Below are 25,415 nucleotides of genomic sequence, written 5' to 3'. Positions count from 1 at the left end.
TCTGGAAGATTGCTATATATTCTACATATTATTGAATCGAACAGATTAGATCTTTTCGGATGCTAGTCCAACCAACCAAGAGAAATGGCATGAGCTGATTGTAAATTTGACTTGAGTCTAGCACATTCAAATTAAATTAAATGTGGATCCATTTGTTATCCAAATTATCGAACAAATTAAAAAAATTAATTAATTTCCCCATGGGCCTGAGCTAATATCACATCCTGTGACATCATCTGAATGAAACAGATGCATTATTTAATTTCAATATAATTTTTTTTTTGATTCATTGATATTGGTTACTAAGTCCATTTGGAGTTTCATATACATCCGAACCTCTGAAAATGACATTTTCGTCCTAAAAGCAAATCGAAATGAAACGCACATAGCCTATATTACATTTGGGACTTGATCAGTTTTAGAGATCCAGGACAGGTACATTGAGATAAACAGTCTATAACCCTAAATATCCTTTACAGATCGCTGCATCAACCCCTTGTTACGCACTGTTGGGTATAGGTACAGTAATTAGCACAAAGCAACCTCCTATTTACCATTTTGGGTTTTTTTCACTAAGTTGCCTCTTATTTTCAGTGTTATTTTAACACACAATAATTTTAGATATTGCTCCTCTCTTATAGGATGTTGATATCATCTTCACTTCTCCTAGCTTCCACTTCCACCTATCTGATGTCCTGCCTTCCAGTGACATATGGGGTAAAATCCTGCATATCTGAAATGTGTACAATAGAGTCATCTTTGAGTGAGTTCTAAAGCATTCATCTCCAAGTGCCCTGGAGGTAACTCTATACATTCCTCTATCATAAGATGACTCTCATAGTGGTGTCTGAAAGATGCTGGAAATATATATAATGGGGCGCATGCACCGCAAGAGTGACCAGAATATTGCATCAATATACAGAATACAGCATTTTTCACCACTGGAAAGTCATGCAAGATAATAGATAGCATACTCACATCACTGCCAACCTATGACTTCCACCTTCTTTCCATTCAAGTGCTGCAGTTTACTCCATGCTTCAAAATTCAGCATTTTCTGGATAATCAGATGCCTTTGTACCCTGCAGTGTGCCGGTTCCTTCCTCCGACCCCTGCATTAGTACAGGACTCATCAGTGATGTAGGGGTTGGAGGAAGTAACTTTGGCTTGCTGTGGGGGGCACAGGCTTCAGACAGATGTAGCCAGTTGCCAGCTATGTCATTATGCAATTCAGAGACACAGATGAGACTATGAATAAGCCTTTTCCCCCTAGTGCGCAGTACTGGGACTGCTACATCACTTCCTGTTAGCAGTGTGGATCCAGTTCTTCTGACAGCAGACAATGTTGACACCTGAAGTCTCTAAAGACACTGCATGCAGACACCTTTACACCTCAGTTCCCAGGAGACCTTTGCTTTGAGCAGTACCACAGCCTATCTAATCTAAGTTCTTTGATTTACCAGTATTCCATAATGTTTATGGGCCCCACCATTGCTATCAGGAACTTTTAACATCACATGACTCAAGCTGAAATCTCTAACAAAAGGTACCGCTTCCTTTCTAAGGCCATTGTTACTAAAGCTATATACTGTATATATTTTTGCTGGAGTATATTTTTATATAATTCTCTGAATACCTCATTGTAGCACCAGTAGCCCAAAGGTAGCTGATAAATCAATAAGCCTTCCCTTCCTTCTTCTACTGCCGGTTCTAAATAGTCGGAGCTTACTCATGACAGTATATTCCGTTGAATGTTGCTAATAGATTGTCTCTATTGCACCAGTTTTCTGCTGTTATGCATTAAGTGGGGTTGTGAACCTTAAACCCATTATTTATGTGGTGTATTCTTTTGAATCAGTCTCATATAAAGATGTTACTAAAGTCTAATTACTTTTACTAAAGTCTAAAAAGTTACTAATACTAAAGTGATTTACTTGTGTCTCTTACATTATTATTCTCTGCTGTTGACATATGTCTGAATCCAGAGGAGTAGATTTACTGAATCTGGTGCAGCTGTGCATGGTAGCCAATCAGATTCTAAAGTCAGCTTGTTCAATTAAGCTTTGACAATAAAACCTGGAAGCTGATTGATTTCCATGCTAAACTGCTCCAAATCTTTGCACTCTCCAGTTTTAGTAAATATTCCCCAGAGTGTCAGAGGCTTGCAAGGTCAGGGCAACCACTTAGGAAAAGCATCATCAAGCAGCCCTTTCGTGAGTAACACTATATACTCCTGGAAGTGTTGAAGTGTTGAATGCCAAAAGACACCAGTAGACTGATTAACCCATTGTAACCACTCTTGCTATTCCCAATCATTCTAAATGTTAGATGCTATTGTGAAACAATTTGACTACCCACACTGCACAACCATTTACATAACTCTGAATTTATCCCAGGACTAGAAAATCCAGTTAACAGTGATATGCCCCCTGCCAGTAAAAATCTCTACTCTCATTCACTGACGAATGATATTTTGGATGTTACACCAATAGCCCACTAGTTATATAGATAAATTAGACATTCCATTGGGAATGTTGATAAATACTCTTAGCTGTGTCCCAACAGCATCTTAAAAAAACAGTAGCAAGACCCGTTTCTGTCACCTGGTATCCTTTTTCCTCTGAGCCCAAACATGTTTCCTCAAACAACACAAGCTGCCTATTGTAAATAATAGAGTATGAACTACAGCCCACACCAAGTTTTGCCACAGTAAGGAGGAGAAAAACAGATTTTATCTGAAAGTTTTCTCCTCAGTTCAGTGCTACCTGGGCAGAGTGTGTGAGAAGACCTTGCTGGGGGGCGCCATTTGAGGGAAAGGGAGACTGTGCCAGCTAAAGCTCAGTGCCGTGTGTGGGAATACCAGAGAGTACAGAGTGTGACCCAAATGCGGAGGGAAGAAGCTGATGGCAGGGTACGGACCTGCTGTGCTGCCTACCAGAGTAGGCGTGGGTAATCCAGAGTGAGCGGATACCTGACAGGAGAAATCATGGCTGCTGTGTCACTGTGTCTGGTGAGGGTCTTGTGGCCACTACTTGTTACCACTGCTAGAGACTGAGCCATTAGGAACTACCTACCCTATAGCTCTAACACTGCCTGCAGGCCTCATTAACTGCCTTAAAGTGTGCCAGCGGTAACTGGGCCCTCAGTTTTTAGCTGGATGAAAAGTCAGGACTAAAGACTGCCCAGGGGCAGACTGACCACTCATGGGGCCCCCGGGCAATAGGGGATCATGGGACCCCTGTGTCCTTGCCCAAACTCAAAAAAGCCTATGAAAAAGGTACCAGGGGCATCTCATGGGGCCCCATACTGACCCCGGGCCCTCGGGCAGTGCCCGAGTTTCCAAATGGTCAGTCCGCCCCTGAGACTGCCCCTAACAGTTGCTGCCCTGAGGCTTTGGGCCTTTGCTTAGTTAAAGAGGTACCTCTTAAGAGACGCTGTACCCCAGCCAATCCCTTAAAGTGCACTCTAATCCATTGTAGTATTATCCCCATTTATACTGCTTTTAATGTTTATTAATATTGTTTATAGTTGATCTGCTAAACTCAGTTAGGGGTATTATACAATTGTGTCTTTACTCGTGTTTGCAGTGATATTTTACTCAACCAGGTGTGTCGGAGGGGCTGAGGGTGTTCTTGGAGGTGAGGCATAGTACAGAGAACCCAAAGTTACCAAGCGGCTTCTTCAGGGATGGCGCTACATAAAGAATTGCTATGCTGGCTGATGTACTTGTACTAAAGGGAAAGCTGTAGTACTTCCTGTGTTGTATTATATAATATATCATGTTTTGTAAACCATAGTGAATCTTTTATTCATGAAACCTCTGTATGCTCTTCCTCCATATTTCAAAGTAATTTAAACTTTTTACTTACTTTACAGAGAATCCAGTGTCCGGCAGGTGGTTTTCAGTGAAGGAGCTGCAAGGGCTTTCCTCAGTTGCAGTGGAGTCAGTCTGCCATAAGTCTTTGCTTTGTGGAAGTGGAGACTGTGGAAACGCCAGCAAGGATTTCATTAGAGCAGAGGACACTTGGTTACTAATAGAATATATTTTGCTGCAGTTTTCACTTTTCCTTGTGGTATCCGCTGATATAGTGGAGGAAAGTGGATAGCTCCTTGATCTTTGACTTGGAGCCTTGTATGCCGAGGGCTCTGTGAACTCTGTATATGAAGAGTAGAGCTGTGACTCATTACTTGTACTGCTGCTTCTTCTAGCATTCAATACATTAATCTTTGGTGGAGAGCAAGACACTCTGAATTCTGTATTATCCACAGGTTCTGGAGATACCATTTGAGGTTCAACTTTTTCAACTTTATTTTCAATTGAGTTGACAGAGACCTTGTTGAAAGACACAGTAACACATTCTACTTCAATTTCCTTGTGAACTGGTTTTTCATGGTGCACTGGAGACTGAGAGCTAGGCCTGCTGTTCCCTTTTGTTACTGGTTGTGGGCTACTAAAAGTTTCAAATGAACTTATTCTCTGCTTGATTGATGATGTTCGGTTTGAAACCTGTTGTCTAGAAATGTAACTAGGTTCTTTGGGTTTATCAAAACCACTATTGTCCCAGGAGCGATTTACATTCTTGGTTCCTTTTAAACTCTGACGAAACCAGGTTGGCTTTGGTGCCACAGGAGGACCTTTTTTCAGGATAGTTGTATCTTCATTTCCCCCTCTCTGAGAACTGGATTCACCATCATAAGTTTGCTGGTGTCCTTGTTCTGTTTGTATAGAAGAAGAGCTATCTTCCCCTGTGCTTATATTTCCATCCATATCCATAAGGCTATGGTCTCCAGTTATGATGGGACTGAACAAGTTTTTAATACAATCAGAAATCCTAACCCACGGGTCTTCTGCAGTTGTATCAAAGCTGTAGTCAACACGTGCCTGTCTTCTTAACAATGGCTTGTGATGGGACACAACAGAATTTCCTATGGAACATGAGAAACAGTTGTTTTAGAGCTACATTTTTTGACACGGACTCTTGAGTTCCAATATAGTACATTAGTGCCTTAAAAAAAACTTGATCTAGCCTAAAAAAGTGTAAATGTAACACAACAGTGAAGACAATAGGTATGTGGGCTAGTCAAATTGAACCTTGTATTTCCCCTTGGAATTCTTGGTTCAGACTGAATGCCAAGTTCTGCCAATACAATTCATATCTGATATTTTACTGCTTAGTGCCTTTACTGTCAATCTATCCTGTGCAGGGGCGGACTGACCATTTGGAAACTCAGGCACTGCCCGAGGGCCCGGGGTCAGTAGGGGGCCCCATAAGATGCCCCTGGTACCTTTTTCATAGGCTTTTTTGAGTTTGGGCAAGAACACAGGGGCCCCATGATCCCCTATTGCCTGGGGGCCCCATGAGTTGTCAGTCCGCCCCTGATCCTGTGTCATCTGAGAGCTGAATGTCAAGTGGTAGGGTTTATTGGCATGAGGGGGGCAAGACGTAATCTTGACATTGAGAGACCCTGTGTACAGTCTATACCACCGGGTATATTGAAGGCTAACATACGTACTTAGTGCTAATACTTAGGCACTTTTGTATTCTATGTCAAACTTACTTTAAAGGAAAATGTATTAATTACAGGTTTATATAGTGCCCACAGTTTACGCAGTGCTTTAAATATATTTTATGTTCACATCCAGGGCTGCTGTTAGAAATCACAGACTACCTGACAGAGCCACCCTCTCCAAAAATATCAGTTGATATTTTTGTTAAAATGCCACTGTCACGATGTTATGCTTCGCAGCTATGGCAGAAAATATACCCCCATTGAGAAAGACACATTCAAATGAATAGCGGTGGTGAGGGAGCAATATGTTGCCTCACTGCCTGTCAATTGCTCTCTGAAGAGCAATTCAAATGCTGACTGCTCTTCAGAGAGCCCTTTTTTGTAAAATTATTTTTCAGAATTTTAAATGTTTTACTTTTTTTTAGCATTTATTTGTGTATTTATTTATTTATTATTTTTCTTTTTTTACTGCCCTGTTGGGAGGCCTTTGGTGAAGTATCATGGACCTAAACAGACCCCTGATGTCTCACATTTGACAGAGAAAGGGACTGAGGACATTCAGATCCATCAGTCCCTCTCATATTCACATTTAAAACAGAGAAAGGGACTGAGGGCATTTAGATGCATCAGCCCCTTTTTCTGTAGCCTCAGCTGCACTGAACAGTAAATGAAGAGGAAGTGCTCTGTGCTGAGTGGCTTCCCATTCATTCACAAACTGAAGCATAGTAAACACAGTTTTCTATGCTTCTGTGATGAATGGACACAGGAGTGATTGGTACTGAAGCCAGCAGTGCTGTGGAGGAGGAAGGACACACAGGGAGGCCTGATGGCAGGTAGAAGGGGGCTCAGATTCAAGACGTGATCCCCCTGCAGCGTAGCAGAAGGGAGAAAGAGGAGTAGAAGCTGGAAGTGCCACAGCGGGTTCCACAAGAGTCAGTAATAGGGCAGTATAGCTGGCCTTCCTGCTCAGCAGATGCCCATGCCCCCCCTTTTGAACAGTACAGGAGGGATGATTGTATTGCCTCATCAGCTGCCCTGTTCACATCATTCAAGTAACTTACAATATAAGGTCTCTCACATGCATTCAGACTTATTAGGGCAAATTTAACCACTTGACCTCAGGAAGGTTTTACTCCCTTCATGACCAGGGCATGTTTTGCTATTCAGCACTGTGCTACTTTAACTGGCAATTGCGCAGTAATGCAACACTGTACACAAATTATACTTTTATCATTTTTTTCATACAAATGGAGCTTTTTTTTGGTAGTATTTGATCATCACTAGGTTTTTATTTTTTATTATATAAATGAAAAAAAGACAGAACATTTTGAAAAAAAAAATTTCTACTTTCTATTATAAAACATATCCAATAATAAAATTTAAAAAATTAAATTTCTTTATAAGATTAGGTCAAAATGTATTCTGCTACATGTCTTTGGTATAAAAAAAATCCCAATAAGTTTACATTAATTAGTTTGTGTGAAAGTTATAGCATCTACAAACTATGGTATATATACTGGAATTTATGCAGCTATGCCACTATACTGGTAATGGCAGTGATCAGCGACTTATAGTGGGACTTATAGTGGGACAGTGATAGTGTGGTAGGCAATCTGGCACTAACAGACCCTCGCTGGGAGGTACACTGATTCTCACATAAAAAGTGACACTAATACAGTGATCATATATAATACTGTACACTGTCACTGTACTAATGACACTGGCTGGGAAGGTGTTAAAATCACAGGGCAATCAAAGGGTTAGCTGTGTGTCAAACAAGTGTAATGTATGTAATATGTGATGCTTTTAGTAAGAGTTCTGGCAGATTTTTTGCTTTGCAGAGAGAAGAAACAGCCAGATCGCTGATCTGTGTACAGAGCCCTGTGTATTTGTGCTGTGATTGGCCACAGCCAATCAGCAGGTTCCAGGCATAGATCATTGGCTGGGACCTACTGACAAAATCACACGATAGCCAGTAACAGCATGGCTCAGCAGGGGGGGGCGCATGCCCCCAACCTGGAAGAAGCCGGATGACGTACATACAGTTGCAAGAAAAAGTATGTGAACCCCTTGGGATTACGTGGAGTTTTGAATGAATTGGGCATAAAATGTGCTCTGAAAGTCATCTAAGTCACAACAATAGAAGAACACAGTCTGCTGAACATAATACTACACAAACATTAGATGTTGCCGTGGTTTAATTGCACATAACATGTAAACATTCACAGTGCAGGGAGGAAAAAGTATGTGAGGCCCTAGCTTAATGACTTCTCCCAGAGCTAATTGGAGCCAGGAGTGAGCCAACCTTGACTCCAATCAGTGTGATGATATTGGATGTGTTGCTGACAGCTGTCCTGCCCTTAAAAAACACATACCTGTTTTGGGTTTACTGGTTTCAAGAAGCACTGTCTGATGTGAACCATGCCTCGCAGAAAAGAGCTCTCAGAAGACCTACGATCAAGAATTGTTGACTTGCATGAAGCTGGAAAGGGTTACAAAAGCATCTCCAAAAGCCTTGATGTTCATGTGTCCACGGTAAGATAGACTGCCTACAAATGGAGAAAGTTTAGCACTGTTGCTACTCTCCCTAGGCGTGGTCGTCCTGTAAAAATGACTGCAAGAGCACAGCGCAGAATGCTGCATGAGGTAAAGAAGAATCCCAGAGTGTCAGCTAAAGACCTACAGAAATCTCTGGCACATGCTAACATTTTTGTTGACACATCTACAATAAGGAAAACATTAAAGAAGAATGGAGTACATGGGAGGACACCACAGAGGAAGTCATTGCTGTCCAAAAAGAATATTGCAGCACGTTTGAAGTTTGCAAAAGAGCACCTGGATGTTCCACAGCACTACTGGCAAAATATACTGTGGACAGATGAAACCAAGATTGAGTTGTTTGGGAAGAACACACAACACTATGTGTGGAGAAAAAAAGGCACAGCACCCCAACATCAAAACCTCATCCCCACTGTAAAACATGGCGGAGGGAGCATCATGGTTTGGGGCTGCTTTGCTGCCTCAGGGCCTGGACGGATTGTTGTCTTTGATGGGAAAATGAATTTTAGAGTTTATCAAGACATTTTGCAGGAAAACGTACGACCATCTGTCTGCCAACTGAAGCTCCGCAGAGGATGGGTGATGCAACAGGACAATGACCCAAAGCATACAAGTAATTCAACAAAACAATGGCTGCAACAGCACAGAATACGCCTTCTGGAGTGGCCCAGTCAGAGTCCTGACCTCAACCCGATTGAAATGCTGTGGCATGACCTTAAGAGAGCAATTCACACCAGACATCCCAAGAATATTGCTACACTGAAACAGGTTTGTGAAGAGGAGTGGTCCAAAATTACTCCAGATCATTGTGCAGGTCTGATCTGCAACTACAGGAAACGTTTGGTTGAGGTTATTGCTGCCAAAGGAGGGTCAACCAGTTATTAAGTTCAAAGGTTCACATACCCTTTCCTCCCTGCACTGTGAATGTTTACATATTATGTGCAATTAAACCATGGCAACATCTAATGTTTGTGTAGTATTATGTTCAGCAGACTATGTTCTTCTATTGTTGTGACTTAGATGACATTCAGAGCACATTTTATGCCCAATTCATGCAAAACTCCACGTAATCCCAAGGGGTTCACATACTTTTTCTTGCAACTGTATATATTATACAGCCTGGCTATGCCGCCAGCCCGCAGTAAATGTACTGTGGGCGGGCAGCAAGCAGTTAAACAAGATCCAATTAACTTCATCATTTCTTTGGAATGTGGGGAGAAACCTACGACAGCACAGTGAGAACATGCAGACTCCATGCAGCTAGTGTCAGGGCTGGGATTTAAACCGATGATCCTAGTGCTACAATGCAAAGGTGCTTACCACTAAGATACGTTTTGCCCAAAAGAGAAGCAGTGTGAGGTTGTCAATCTCTGTCACTGTGCAAACCTGTGTTCCTGTCCTGCTACTGTTACTTTTTATTCTGACTTTCTATCAGCCTGAGATGCTGCTGCCATAAGGAGCCATTGGCAGGCTTGAACTCCCAGGGAGAGTGGTACAGAACATATGAGGACCAAGTGAGTCACCTTGTCTACCCTTGATCTTCTTCTGCAGGTTCTATAGATAGGTGAATATGGCCTCAGGGCCTGTGCGTGGGAACAGACAACCTTGGAGAAGATAACATTGGAGAGTGTGCTTGGCTGGGCTGTAATGGAGGGAGGACATTGTGAGAGTAGCAGTATGCAATGGAGGGACCATGTGACCCTCAGCTGTGGGTCCTGTGGCTTGGTGTATGATGGTCTTGGGCTCAAGTACTGGAATACTGAGTAACTATTTCAACTCTGTGGTGCTTCCTAGAAGAGGGGTAAAGTAAAGGTGGCTAACCTGATGAACAGTGTTCTGCACTGAAGTGAAAACACTGTCAATACATAATTGTTATATTGCTGGTGTTCTGCACTAAAGATTCTTTCAGTAATTCTGTGAAGATTTGATGCTGTGTTGGAGGCATCTGCGTGTGGACATTCTTTTATTTGGCAACGGGCCTCTGGCCCAGGGATGTTATGAGTGGGCCTATGGCCAGGAAAAATTTTTCCAAGATGGTGGACCCAAAGATAGGTATGTGGTGGCCCTATCCAAGAAGAAGCAGGGCAGAACCCAGGGATGGCAAGGAGCATTTTTCTATCTAATCCCGGTCCCTTACATACTCACTATTGCAAAACTAGCATCACTTTACAGCTGTTATGCCAGTCTATCACCTGCAACCTAATCTATAAGAGGTGTCCCATCATACTGGAACTGCATCTTAATCCCTGAAGCAATAACGTAATAAGAAATAAGGGGTGCACAAACGATAGTCACTTGTAAACTGCTATGTGGTCTGACTTTGGGTATGTAGTTGGAAAAGCTGACAAGTGACACTATCACCTTAAAAAGTAGGAAAAAAGTAGGAAATTACAGCGATTGTGGACAGATTAACCTTTGTCAAGACAAGTCACAGCTGGCTACGTTTACATTTTCAGTCTACGCTCTTCAAAAATTGGAGTGGTTTCTCCTGAAATTTTCTCAATCTAATACAGAACTGAAACCCAGAGTCAAATTATTCTAATATTATGGGTTTCAGTTTGAGAAAGGTTGAGCACCACTAAGCAGATGTAGAGGATCTTTATGTCCTTTTTCTGTATAAAGGCAATAGCATAAAATAATTGTAAAATTATAAATCTAAGAATATACTAGCTGTATGTACAAATTCCTCCTACAGACCATAAACTGTCAGCCACATAATGATATAAAGACAGAAAGGGGTGATAGTTATATGATGTGTTCACCCAAAACTTAGAGATTAACCAATGGGCAACAGGGTGGTATCATGGAGACCCAAATAGGCATAAAATGTGCCAGGTCCCAATTATAGAACAGTAATAATAGATGGACATATTATGGACTTTATAAGCACAGAAAGGCAAATATAAAATGTATAAATCACTTTTATTAGTACGTGATTAAAACACTGATCTCAGTGAAAACAAATTGGAATAAAAGCCACCCTTAATAACACAGAGTGGATGTTGATTCAGATTTTTAGTCTTCTAATATCATATAATTTCCATCAGTCAGTAGCTGCTGATTGATGGGAGTTATCTGATATTAGTAACCCAACAGACTAAAGACTGGAAATAAAGCAAATTGTGGTTCAAATACTGACACAAAGGGGTGATCCTTTTTCCAACTCAGTGATTCCGGTTTTTGATGTTTTTTTTTTTTCTGACATGTTGGTGTTATATCTTTCCCTTGTATGTTATAAGTTGCATGAGTGAATACAACTGGATAAAACAAAAACTGTCTCCATCTTCATTTTAGGTTGCAAAGCAACAAAATGTTTGCCTATAGACGGCAGACAGACAGCTTAGCAGATGTAGGCTAACGTACATTTACATCACAGAGAGCGCACCTGGGAGCCTGACGATTACATTACCGCTGCGTCTGGGTGATCACATGGTGTTTTGCCATGTGATTGCTGTGACCAATCACAGCAATCACATTGTAAACACTGAAAGTAAAGATCACTGCCATACCAGCGTCCTGATCACCACCATACCCCATACCAGCATCCTGATCATTGCCATACGTCATACCAGTGTCCAGCATTCTAGGGTCTCAACTGATCAATCTTCAAATATATATCCCATAGTTTGTAGACTCTATAGCTTTCACACAGACTAAATAATATACACTGCTTTGTGTTATTTTTACCCCAAAAATGTAGCAGAATACTTTTTGGCCTAAATTTATGAAGAAAGATTATAAATCTGCTAAATTTTATAACAAAAACTAAACAAAAAAATTTTTTTTTTTAAATTTTCAGTATTTTTTCATTTATATAGCAAAAAATAAAAAAACCCAGTGTTAATCAAATACCACCAAAAAAAAGCTCTATATGATAAAAATTCCATATGGGTACAGTGTTGTATGATCGCGCAATTGTCACTCAAAGTGTGATAGTGCTGAAAGCTGAAAATTGGCCGGGACTAGAAGGGGTGAAAGTGTCCGGACTTGAGCTGGCTAAAGGGGGGGGGGGTAATTTTCTACACCCACTGTATACATAATTTGACAGCTAAAACTGTAACATAGGCACTTCAACTGAATTAGCCCAAGCATTAACTTTAAATAATGGCCATTGCAATTTCACCTAATAACTGAGCATGTAAGACAGATTCCTAGTAGAGTTCCCTATGGGGCTGATTTACTTAAGACAAATAGCCTGTTCACTTTGCAAGGGAATTTTCACATAGTGAATGTGCTGAAAAATCACTTTGGAAAGAATTACCAATCACATGCAAGAAAAATAAAAAACATTGTATTTTTGCTTACAAATGATTGGATGATGGGAGTCAAAAGAGCTTTACCTCTTACTAAGCTACATAAAAATGTATTTTTATTTATGGTACTTATAGAGTGCCATCAGTTTATGCAGCACTTTACATATATATTGAAGATTCACATCAGGCCCTAACCCTTAAGAGTGTACAATCTAAAGTCCCTAATTTACATTCATACATACTAGGTCCAATTTATACAGGATCCAATTAACCTACCAGCATTTCTTTGGAGTGTGGGAGGAAACCAGAGTACCCAGAGGAAACCCACACAGGCAGAACATGCAAACTCCAGGCAGGTGGTGCTGTGGCTGGGATTTGAACCAATGACCCTAGTACTGCCAGATGGAGGTGCTAACCATTTAGCCACTGTGCTGCCCTAAAATCTCTTGCAAAGTGACTAGTCTATTTGCCTATAGTAAATACACCAATGTGTCCTATTTATTTCATTGTGTTTATTAAAAAAAAACTGAAAAACAAAGAGAAAAATACACATTAGTTAATGTAATCTTCAAGAAGTGAGGAAATGAGTGTGGGAACTTGCTCACTGACCATTACATAATTCTCTGTTGGAACCTTTTTTATCTGCTTCCACATTTATTGCTCTCCTATATTATTTAATAGAGATACCTAACTCAAGAATTTGGATCTTGAAATGTTATATATAAAGGTATAAAAAATTATTTTATTCTTGTGCAAATGATCAAAACCGCACATTTTAAAGCAAATAAAATACAAATGATCTTGCACGGTTGCTATTCCCTGATTGTCTCTGATATTTTTGAGACTGATATCTCTAAAAATAAAATAAATAAAAAAGGGAAGCATTAAATGTGTAAGTAATTAATAAATGTATCCTTAACTATCATTTCTATAAAGAAATATCTATTTACCTATGCATCTGTGCATAACTGCAACTTTTTTTTTACTTATGATATATTCTTACCATAAATTCCACTACAGTTTTCACTACAGATATATGCAGTGCACAAGAGTTTCTCCAAAAATGATTTTTATATAATTAAAATCATGTCATCAGATTTATTAAATAAAACAATGAAAAGTGCAATGCCAGTGTGCAGAGAATGTTAACCTACAGATCACAAGCAGGTGATGAGCCAGTACAGTTTATGTATCTTTTCCATGTAGTTGCTGAGTTCTTGCACTTTGCACACTGCCGTCGTCCTTTGCTTTGCCTTATGGAATAAGCCCTTTAGTGATGAACATTTTTGGGAGTGCGTTGGCCAAGTTTGCTCGGACAATCACATACCTGAGTCTGGAGATATCTGATCAGTAGTAGTTGTATGTGAAGAGTCAGCAGAAGATAAGGATGTATCTAGCACGCTGTGGGCTGTAAATTGCTGGTTTCCCTTTAGAATCAAATTTCCTGCTTCCTGTTTAACAGAGCAGACATGTCAAAAACAACCCCGGCCACAACATTTTACTTCAGCATTAACCATTCAATACAGCATATCGTGAGCATAGGCATACAGTACCGCGTTCCTGTACATTATAGGCCACTTACTAAGTGCCAATTCATGATGTGTTTTCATTCACAAAGTAAGCTGCAACTAGAATTAAAGCCGAACTGCAGGCAGATACAAAAAAATACACATTTAGGAAGTTCTGTGTTCATTAATTAATCCTTAAAGTAACATTAATCCTTCATTTTTTAAAATAAAATAACAAATATGTTAGACTTACCTGCTCTGTGCTATGGTTTTGCACAGAGCTGCCCCAATCTGCCTCTTCTGGGGTTCCCCGTCTGTGCTCCAGGCTCATCTTCTTTGGAGAGAACCCCCATGGAAAGTCACTTTTTTTCCATGGGGCACCCAAGCAGGCTCGCTCACGAGCCACCCTCTCTCCCTCATCAGAGCAGCTGATTGACAGCAGTGGGAGCCAATGGTTCCCGCTGATATTAATGAGCCCGGTGAGGAGGGAGACAGCGGCAAAAGCTGCTGCTCTCATGCACATTGCTGGATGGGATCGGGCTCAGGTAAGAAAAAAGGGGGGCTGTGGGGATCCCGTAGCACAGAAGGTTTTTTACCTTAATATATAGAATGCATTAAGGTATAAAAAAACCCTTAAGGGTTTAAAACAACTTCAAAGTAGTATTAAACCCTCAGGGTTTTTAGCGTGACACATTAAGCACAAAATAATATTAGCTTGGAACGGGGGGAAAGGGAGAAGGGAAGGATGGAGGGGAGTGCTTTGCCATCCTAGCATGGGCATAGCAATAGGGGTCACAATGGCAACCCCGCTCATGCTCCATGGGGCCTGCGTGGTCCCGTCACACCTGGGCATGAGGGGTGGCTGGGGCAGCATTTACAAGGCCCGATCAGCTGTATTTTCTAGCAGCAGCTGAAAGCCCACTTCCCCTTCTCCCCCTCCACTGGCATTCAGCTGCTGCAGAAAAATACAGCTAACAGTAAATACAACTAATACAGCTACAGAATCTAGCAAATGCTGCCCCGCCGCCCCTCCTGTCCCTGTTCCGCTTGCTGCTCAGGCCACACTGTGCATTCCCCTGGTTCTTCTCCCCAAGTAGGGCAGTGGATGGTGCCCTCTTTTTTTTTTTTTTGTACAATTTTATTTTTTTAAATAATGTTTTACGATTTTAAGGAGACCTGTTGGGGGGCTTTGGTGACATACCAGGGGTATGAACAGACCCCTTATTTCTCACTTTTGAGACAGAGAAAGGAAGGATGGAGGACAGATTCCCCAGTCCCTTTCTCTGCAGCCTCAGCTGCACTGGACAGTGAATGAATGGGAAGTGCTCTACGCTAAACGGCTTTTTATTAATTCACAAACTGAAGCATAATAAACACAGTTTAATATGCTTCAGTTATGAATGAACAGAATGAGTGATCGGTTCACTGTGTTCACTCGGAAAAGGAAGGGGCCGATAAAATACATATTTACAGAAGCAACCCCTGCCGCTGTTAGAGGAGAGACAGCAGAGCTATGCGGTGGATGCTTCAGGATAAAGAGCAGTGAAAGAGTCTTGGTTCCCTGAGAGATGGGGCATGAGCGCATTGGAAGTGGTAGGTGATGGGGGGGGCCCATGTCAACTTTTGCATCTGGCCCACAAGTTTCAAAATAGGCTCTGTATCTTAGGCTATGGGGCTGTGTGTTTCTATTGATGCACATAGTGTAGTGAGACATGACTCTAGTCCCTGCATGCAATTGTGACTTCATAGGACAGTGCAAGAGAAAGGACTCACCCTGAAACCAGAAACCTAACACCAGTTTAAACTGGAACGTAGGCGAGAATTAAAAGATAAAGGAACTGAATACTTAGTGATTAAATCAGATGCTGAAAAAAAATGAGGATTTAATATCACTTTAAATGTATATTACTTAATGTAAGAAATCTAAGTACTTGAATTGGACTTGTTAGCAATTTTTTACAGACCTTATACAGCAGAGCTCACACTGGGAGAGAAAGAAGAAGCTCATGAAGCCAATCAGCTGTGATGCAGGCAAGGAACATGCTGCTAGGGGAGAGAGCAGAGTGACAGAGAGATGAGCTCATCAGCATGCTGCTTCTATTTTCACTGTCCATTCACAGGGTGGGGGCCAGGAGGATGACTGTGTTACTCAACTGAATGAGTCAGGACCATGTGGTGTGCCAGAACTTTATAAACATCAGGATTGGAAGGACAGCAACAGAAATCCTTTGTATACTCATCTGTGTATTTAGCTTTTTGCCTGGAGTTCAGCTTTAAAATGTAATTAAATTTATTGCAGCAAAGGAATTTTATCATCAAAGAATACAAGCCATTTACTGATCGATTCCTCTTATGTAACAACTCCAAAGCTCTGCTATATGTAAATGCCCTAGTGCTGTGCTATATATAATGACCTCCATGTTGTGCTATATATAATGACCTCCATGTTGTGCTATATATAATGACCTCCATGTTGTGCTATATGTAATGACCTCCATGTTGTGCTATATGTAATGACCTCCATGTTGTGCTATATGTAATGACCTCCATGTTGTGCTATATATAATGACCTCCATGTTGTGCTATATATAATGACCTCCATGTTGTGCTATATATAATGACCTCCATGTTGTGCTATATGTATTGACCTCCATGGTGTGCTATGTGTGATGACCCCCATGCTGTACCCTTTTCAAAGGGTGGTTGGCACTTCATGAGGAGGTGTTATGTTATTTTGTCTTCTCAATGCTGTTTTAACCCCACACCACCACATCCCAACCACGTGCATTGCATGTGTTTCCACCGCGGCACCATTTACTTGAATATGTTATGTTCAGTGGATGGTACCTGCTGAATGCGACAGAGGGGATCAATTTTGTTATGCTGTGATGCAAATCATCCTGGCTGCATCATGTGCTTACACCCAACTTGGAGGGATGACAAAATCAAGCAGGTGAGCTGCTTTTTTAAGCCCTTAACTCCAACCACAAGTGTAATCTAGGCTTTACTCAGTACAATAAAATGTTGGTGTCTCCTGTACCATCTACCATGACGCTGTGAGATAAAACGAAGTAAGATAGTGGTTGAGGTTTGTGGATACGGGTGGTGAGATAATCTGTCTAACATGTTTACGCATTGATAAAACATTCTATTCCTACCAGATTTTTTACTTCCATGCCTCACTTTCATAGTAAAATACTGGAAATGTTATAAAGTTCTTATCTAGTAATACAGCTTAACAAGGGTTGTATATCTGTTGCATGTTCGGTGATTATACCCCGCCTGTTATGTCTGTAATATTTATTGCGATATGCCACACAAGCTCATACTTCCTATGCTAAACCACATCCTGTACTGCTTCTTTGCCTCTTTACACTTTGTACTCTGAATCCAAGCGTCTATATGGCTTCACGTTTTCATGTTGACTTCTCACTCTAGTTTAAGACAGGCAACCATTAGAAAACCACTTCTAGAAGTTGATATGCCCTACATGATAAACATCCCTATTCTCTGCACTGCAATTGTCTATTGGTGTAGAGATCCTCTACATAACAATTCATTACATATCACTCATCTTTACTGTAAGGTCCAGTTCACAACTGAGAAATTTGAAAGGCGTTTCCTAAAGCACTTCATAGGTCGACATCAAGATTCCTATTAAATTCAATGGTGCCCATTCACACCTGAGCATTGTGACACTTGAGGATTGTTGCTCAAATCTCAATAAAGTACTGAGAGCTTCTTTGGGGTGGGGTCGTGCATTTTTGGACCTGTAGACTTCAATGGGAATGCCTAAAAATGCTCCAGAATGAATGTGTTTTGTGTGCTTTCTTGCATCTCCTTTTACAAATTACTAGCTTTCCATTGGCTAAAGCAAAAACGCTCAAGTTTGCGAAAAACCTGAAAATGCCCAAAAACATGTGTACATATGTGCATAAAAAACGCTTCAAAAAGGATTGAAAAAGTTCAAGCTCTCGTGTGAACCCAGCCTAAAATATGAAGATAGTAGATTGCCAGCTGACATTTTCCAACTCTCTGGATGTCCTGATTTTGCCTGTTGTGGTTATGTTTACACAGCAGTCCATATACTGCTTGACTGACATCCAAATCTGTCCAAACTGTGGACACTGGACACGTTAACATCAGGAAAACACTGACATAAGATTTGTATTGTAAAGCGCTGAGCAAACTGTTGGCGTTATAATAAATGCTGTATAATAATAAATAAGATTATGAATGAGACAAAACAATGGAACATAGTTAGAGAAGCTGAGTTCTTTTAAAGGTTGAAGTGAATAACTGCAGTAAAAAAAAAAAAAGCGATTTAGGGATCATCAACAAACACGCATAAAGCCTTGATATGAATGTTTTTGATGTTTATATCAGGGGCCCCCAAACTACACATCCGACCCATACAAGATTTTTATCTGGCCAGCAGCAACCCTGGCTGGCTGGCACTGGATGTGCCGGCCTGTGTATTGTAATATGCCCCCTGTATTTACAGGAGGTCCAAACTTCCTAGGTCTAGACCTGCTCCACATCCTGGCTTCTGTCCTGCTACCCCTCGACCTGGAAGTTAAGGGGGGGGCTTTGATGGGCACTCCTGGATGTAAGGGGGATTATGATGGGCACAAATGGACATATGGGAGGACTCTGGTGGGCACTCCTGGATAGGAGAAATGTGATGGGCACTCCTGAATGTAAGGAGACTCTTCTGGGTATAAAAGGATGTAAGAGGAACTCTTAAGGGGGACTCCTGGATGTAAGGGGGACTCTGATGGGCACATATGGATGTATGGGAGGACTCTGATGGGCACTCCTGGATAGGAGAAATGCGATGGGCACTCCTGAATGTAAGGAGACTCTTCTGGGTATAAAAGGATGTAAGAGGAACTCTTGAGGGGAATTCCTGGATGTAAGGGGGACTCTGATGGGCACAAATGGATGTATGGGAGGACTCTGATGGGCATTCCTGGATAGGGGAAATCTGATGGGCACTCCTGGATGTAAGGGAGACTCTGATGGGCACTCCTGAATGTAGAGGGTTTCTGATGGGCACTCCTGGATGTAAGGGGACTCTGATGGGCACTCATAGATGTAAGGGGGTCTTTTATGGGCATTCCTGAATGTAAGGGGGTCTCTGATGGGCACACACAGATGTAAGGGGGACTTTGCTGGGCACGCACGGATGTAAGGGGGACTCTGCTGGGCACGCACGGATGTAGAGGGATTCTAATGGGCACTCCTGGACATAAGGGGGGTCTCTGATGAGCACAAATCGATGTAAGGGGACCATGATGGGCACTCCCAGATGTGAGGGAGTCTCTGATGGACACTCTTGGATGTAAGGAGGACTCTGCTGGCCACACCTGGATGTAAGGAAGACTCTGACAGGCACTCCCAGAGGTTGGGGTGTCTCTAATGGGCACTTATGGATGTAAGGGGGGGTCTCTGCTTGGTACTCTTGGGTGTAGGGGGTTCTCTGATGAGCACTCCTGGATTGGAAGGGGATACTCTGTGGGATTGGATGTATGGAAGGAGTTTAATTTATTAAGTGATTTTTTTTTTTGGCCTGCGAATATTTGTAAAATAAATTATGTGGCCCTTGCACCAAAATGATTGGTGATCCCTGTTCTATACAGACCGCTGTGTGTATGTTTATATTTTAAATCAAGACAAACGTTTATTGAGTAGTGTATGTTTGATAATGTAAATTACCTCTCTGTTGCCAAATTAGACTCCTGAGAAATGAGAACTATTATGACTGTAGTTGTAGCACTTTTTATAGATAATAATGACACCAATATGTTTTGTATTGATATACTGTACTTACATCATCCTTTGTGTCTTGCTTATAATACTTCCTTGGTGGTGGGGCTGGTTTCGATGTTAACTTTCTAACTATGATCTCTCCTGAGTGGCTACTATTTTTCTTACAGAGGACCTGAGCTGAGGTTAAAGCATCACTGGCAGTAGGTGAATAATCTCCCAGCTTCGTAGGAGCAGAATAATGAGTCTGTATGGGCTCTGTCCGTACAGGCACGTCCACACTGTGCACTCTACCCTTCAGACCATATAGTTGGCAGGAGTCTGGGTTCAGGCCCATTGACCTGGGATTGTAATTGCTGTCACTGCTGGAACGAACCATTTGCCTCTGCTCCCTCCGGCTGTAATATAGGTATGCAGCATGCTTCTCAATGCAACTCTCACATTGATATTTCCCATGGCAGCATGAGGCCATCTTCCTATCACCTGCAAAATAAATTATTATCATAAATTAAATCCACAAAAATATTGTTAAGATATCAAAAGCAGACAAGACACGCAGGGTCCCAATACAGAGAATACAGAACAGCCTCTTCTCCTGAGTTAGGTGGTTGTATCTACACCCCAATTGTGTTGTTTGAAATACCAATGAAAGTTACATTGTTCACACCATAGGTCTCTAAACATTTCAGTATGGGGGACACATTGTTTATTTTACAAATATTTGCAAGCCAATAAAAATCCTGCTAGAGTCCCCCCTTGTATCGGGATTCCCATTAGATTCCCTTTTACACTACTTTCCCCATCAGACTCCCCCTCACATCAGACTACTCTTTATATCAAGGTCATTCCTTACATCAAGGTCCCTATTAGAGTCCCTCCTTATGTCAGATTCCCCAGCCGAGTCCCCCCTTACATCCAAGTCCCCATTAGAGTCTGCCTTTATATCAGGATCCCCATTAGAGTCCTCCCTTACCTCTGGGTTCCCATCCAAGTACCTCCTTACCTGTGACTTCCCATTCCCATCCCCCCTTACATCTGAAACCACATCCAAGTGCCCCCTTACATCTGATTCCTCCCTTATATCTGAATCCCCATTAGAGTCCTCTTTACACCACAGTCCCTTCTTAAATCAAATTCCCCATCATAGCCTCCTACATCAGGAACTCATCAATGTCCCCATCGGAGTCTCCCCCACAGAGTCTAGGTCTGAGTTGGTGGTATTGAAGTGGAGAATATAGGTAGCCTCTGCTGACCTTAATCCTCATCCTGTGCACATTGAGGATATGCCACTGACTCTAATTGCAGGCTGCAAAAATCCTGTTGCGGGCCATAGTTTGGAGAACCCTGGTCTACATGTTCTGAAAAAAAAAAACCATCAATGTATCCAAGTGGGTTTTTTTTAAGAAGTATTTTATTGAAACTAACAACTAATTAAGGTATAACTAAAGGCAAACTTTTTTTTTTAGTTGTGGATAGAATGGAGAGGAATTAAAACACCTGTCAGTTTTTATTGCTGTCTGTGTTCCATTAGGCCCATTTCACAAGGGAGTTCCGTTTTCTTTCATCAGTTCAGTCACGTTTTATCCGTTTTTCATCCATTTACATCCGTTTTACATCCATTTACATCCGTTTTTTGTCCGTTTGTTTTTCTTAACAGAAGAAAGATAAGGTTTTCTTCCGTTCAAAAAAACAGATGTTAATGGATGCAGACATTAGCGGATGAAAACAGATGATCATCCATTTACATCTGCTAGTCCATAGAAATACCTGGGTGTCCATTTTTTATCCGTAAACAGACAGATGAAAAACGGACATACAGAACACACGTGTGAAAGGGGCCTTAAGGCCTCTCTATTTGTCCTGTTTAGGCCCCTTTCACATGGGCATTTGGTATGTCCGTTTTCTATATGCCTGTTTACGCATGAAAAACGTACACCCATGTATCATCTGTTTACATCTGTTAATGTCCGCATCTGTTAACATTCATTTTTTTGAACGTAGGAAAACACTATTTTTCTTACATTAAAAAAAAAAACAGAATGGATGAAAAACGGATGTAAACAGACAAAAATGGATGAAAACGGATGTAGAAAGACAAAAAATGGATGTAAACAGATGAAAACAGATGACAAAACGGATGAAAAAATTATGTAAACTGATGAAAAAAAGGATAAAAAACGTATGTAAACTGATGTAAACTGATAAAAAATTGATTTGAACTGATCCGTTTTTGTGACTGAACTAAAGAAAAAATCATAACGCATGTGTGAAAGGGGCCTTACTGTTTTAGATTTTAAATTTAAAGTTTTAAATTTTAGATTGCCACCAGACCACAAATAGAGCAGAAATCTTCAAACGGGGATACATTGTTAGGATTTCCTCTCATTTCCGGTATTGGGACAGGAAGTGAAGGGAAATTTCCTCAATCGGACACAGATGGCAAAAAGAAAACTGACAGGGGTTATAACCCTCCCTTACTCTATCCAAAGTAAAAACAAGTTTTGCCTTCAGTCCTACTGTAACCCACTTCCCACCTGCCCACCTGCAATATACGGCGGCCAGGCGGCAGCTACACGCAAGGCGACGTACCCGTACGTCACACATTGGGGTGGGCTCGCAGCGCTCCTCCACCGTGACTGCTGTGTCCGGCGAACACAGCGGAATGAAGAGCCCGGTGAACGGGTCCCAGTGATTATGTGATCGCTATGCGATCACATGATCACAATGAAAGCAAAGCTTACTATGGTAACATTGTACTATTCTGATAAAAATATTAAAAAAATGTTTTGGAAATGTTTAAAAAAAAAAAAATTAAATTAAATTAAAATACCATATTGAGAATTTTTTAAAAACATTTTTAATGTTTTTTTTTTAACTACTTGACAACCGCTTACCCGCATTTTGCAGGCGAGCAGCAGCTCTTGGCAAAGCGATGTAATCTTGCGTCGCTTCCTGTTTTGGGGTGTGAACGCGCATTTGCCCCCCGCTGCCCCCCCGGTCAGTCCAGGGAGAAAAGAGAGAACACTGCACCTAGTAAAAGCACTGCATTTTACACGCACACGTTAGATTAGCACATTTAACCCTTTGATTGCCCCTACTAACCCTTTGATCACCCTGTCACCCAGCCAGTGCCATTAGTACAGTGTCAGTATATAGAATTTTTCAGTGATCACTGCATTCCTGCCACTAGCCACATCAGACAGCATCAGGGTCAGTAAGAGCCCCTCCCAGCCAGGGTCAGCTAGCGTTAGATTGCCCGCACACTATCACACTAATGCAATAGGTCGCTGATCACCCCCATTACTAGTATAGTGTTTGTACGGATCAATACAATGATCATGAACAGAACTATACTAGTGCCTCCTTTGTATAGTGTCCCCAAAAATGCAGTGTTAGCAGGATCCGCCCCATTCACTGCAAGCACTAGTGTTTAGATTTGTACCAATTGATTGTGGGCCAAGGCAATTTATATGCACAACAATACATCACCGCCCACCAAAATTCAGGTCTTGTCAGGCAATTTGCATGGAAACCTATCACAGTTTCTGAATTTAAAACTTTTTTGGGACTGAAATTCAACATGGACATTACAAAAAAGAATGAATTGCGGTCATATTGGTCTATAGACTCAATTCATCATACTGTATGTCCATGTTCTCAGCTGTTACATATATGCCCAACATGGACCAGCAACGTACTGGTACGTTGCTGGACTTTGAGTGGTTATGCCGGGATGATTCCTGCAGCTACAGCCATCATCCTGGTATTGTTTTTTTTTCAGCTGGCTGTCGGCTTTCATTTAAAAGCAATCCTAGTGGCCAATTAGGTGCTGAATTGTTTTTACAAGCAGCGGGAAGAGACATCCCCCCCCCGCTGCCTTCCACAGTTTTCTTGGGCTCTCTTGTCCCACAGGGGAATTCGAGAATGCAGCCAGCAGTTCCGCTGGCTGACCATAGAGCTGATCAGAGATCATAATGGCTCCAATTATCTCTATATTCTAAGGCAGGGGTGTCAAACTTGTAACTGTCAATCTTGCAATGCTTCATGGCACTTGTAGTTTGGCCGCCAGTTTGACACCCGTGGTCTAAGAAATCGGAAACTATGAGCATTTCATCTCTTCAGTTTCGCAAGATATAAACAGCACCATCTGTAAATTGGGAAAACATCTGATCACACCGATCTTGGTGAGATCAGATGATGTAAGGGCAGAGGAGATATCTAGAGTCTAATAGACCCTAGATTTCTCCAGAAGGAATACCTGTCAATGCCTATTGCATTCAGAGGGGATATTTACATTCCCTGTGATAGCAATAAAAGTGATTAAAAAAAAAAAGAAAGGGACAGTGTAAAAATAATTAAAACAATCAAAATAACGCAAAAAAAGCACCCTTGCCCTACTGCGAGTGCGCACCTGCACTCACAAGCGTTGACCCCATGACAGTATGTAAACTGCAGTTGCACCATGCATGTGAGGTATCACCATGAACGTCAGATCAAGATAAATAATTCTAGCACTAGACCTCCTGTGTAGATATAAATTGGTGACCTGTAAAGGATTTTAAAGCGTTGAGTATCGATAATAAAAATGTATGTATTTGTTGCTATTGCACCGTCATGTGCAATTTTAAAGCATGTCATGTTTGGTATCTATTTACTCAGCGTAACATCATCTTTTATATTTTATCAAACAATTGGCCAATATATTGTGGTTTTGTGCATTAAAATTCTAAAAAGTATTTTTCCCAAAGGATTTGCATTTGAAAAATCGCTGTGCAAATATTGTGTGGTGTAAAAAATGTCAACATCCACTGTTTTATTCTCTAGGGCCTCTGCTTTAAAAAAATATATAATGTTTGGGGGTTCAAAGTAATTTTCTAGTAAAAAAAAATATTTTTCCATGTGAACAAAAAGTGTCAGGAAAGGCTTGGTCTTCAAGAGTGGGTGATGTATGGCATAAGCTTCTAGTGTTGGCCCTGAAATGCCAGGATAATAGAAGCAACCCCTCCAAATGACCCCTTTTTGGAAAGTAGACACTCCAAGGTATTTGCTAAGAGGCATGCTGAGTACTTTGCAGATCTCATTTGTTACCATGTGTTTTTGGAAATTGAAGAAAACCCTGTGACAAAAATGATATCTGTAAAATACCCACCATGTCTCTTATCAAATTCCATTGGGTGTCTACTTTCCAAAAAGGGGTCATTTGTACTATCTTGGGAGTATTTGCACTATCCTGGCATTTTAGAGCCTCTGAAACTGTGATAGGTAGTGGGGAAATGATATGAGGAAATATACCCTTTGAAAGCCTGGAGTGGATGTTGGGGGCCTGTACGTAGTTAGGCTGCCAAAAAGTCTCTCACATGTGGTATCCCCATACTCGAAAGAAGTAGAAGAATGTGTTTTGGGGTGTTATTCCACATATACCCATGGCATGCATGACCAATATATCATTAAAGTGACAACTTTGCGTAAAAAAAAAAAATTTGTAATTTTCAAAAAATTTGTGGCAAAAAATAAAATGTTCCATGGACTCAACATGCCTCTGCAAAATTCTTGGGGTGTCTACTTTCCAAAAAGGGGTCATTTGGGGGGTGTTTGTACTGCCCTGGTATTTTAGCACCTCAAGAAATGTGATAGGCAGTCAGAAGGTAAAAACTGCATAAATTCCAATATACTGTATATACCATAGTTTGTAGGCGCTATAACTTTTACACAAACAATTAATATACATGTATTGAGGTTTTTTTTACCAAAAACATGTATCAGAATACATTTTGGCCTAAATTTATAACTAACTTTGAGTTTATTGGATATTTTT

General features: G+C 41.1%; 1 protein-coding gene across 1 annotated transcript in view; it reads right to left on the bottom strand.

Moving 5' to 3' along the window:
• Positions 1-25,415, bottom strand: part of IL16 (interleukin 16) — a 180,611-nt gene that overhangs the window by 30,079 nt on the left and 125,117 nt on the right. The window contains exons 13-15 of the mRNA XM_089676405.1: positions 19,665-20,083; positions 13,651-13,774; positions 3,870-4,926 (exon numbers count right to left, since the gene is read on the bottom strand). Of these exons, the coding sequence (XP_089532531.1) occupies positions 3,870-4,926; positions 13,651-13,774; positions 19,665-20,083 (1,600 nt within the window). The remainder of the gene's footprint in view (positions 1-3,869; positions 4,927-13,650; positions 13,775-19,664; positions 20,084-25,415) is intronic.

This window comes from Staurois parvus, unplaced genomic scaffold (assembly GCF_062004578.1).
Source record: "Staurois parvus isolate SC_StPar_1 unplaced genomic scaffold, SC_StPar_1.0 ptg000168l, whole genome shotgun sequence".
In the NCBI taxonomy this organism is placed as follows: domain Eukaryota; kingdom Metazoa; phylum Chordata; class Amphibia; order Anura; family Ranidae; genus Staurois; species Staurois parvus.
Note: the sequence above shows the minus strand (reverse complement) of the source record. Positions and strands in the feature narration are given on the sequence as shown.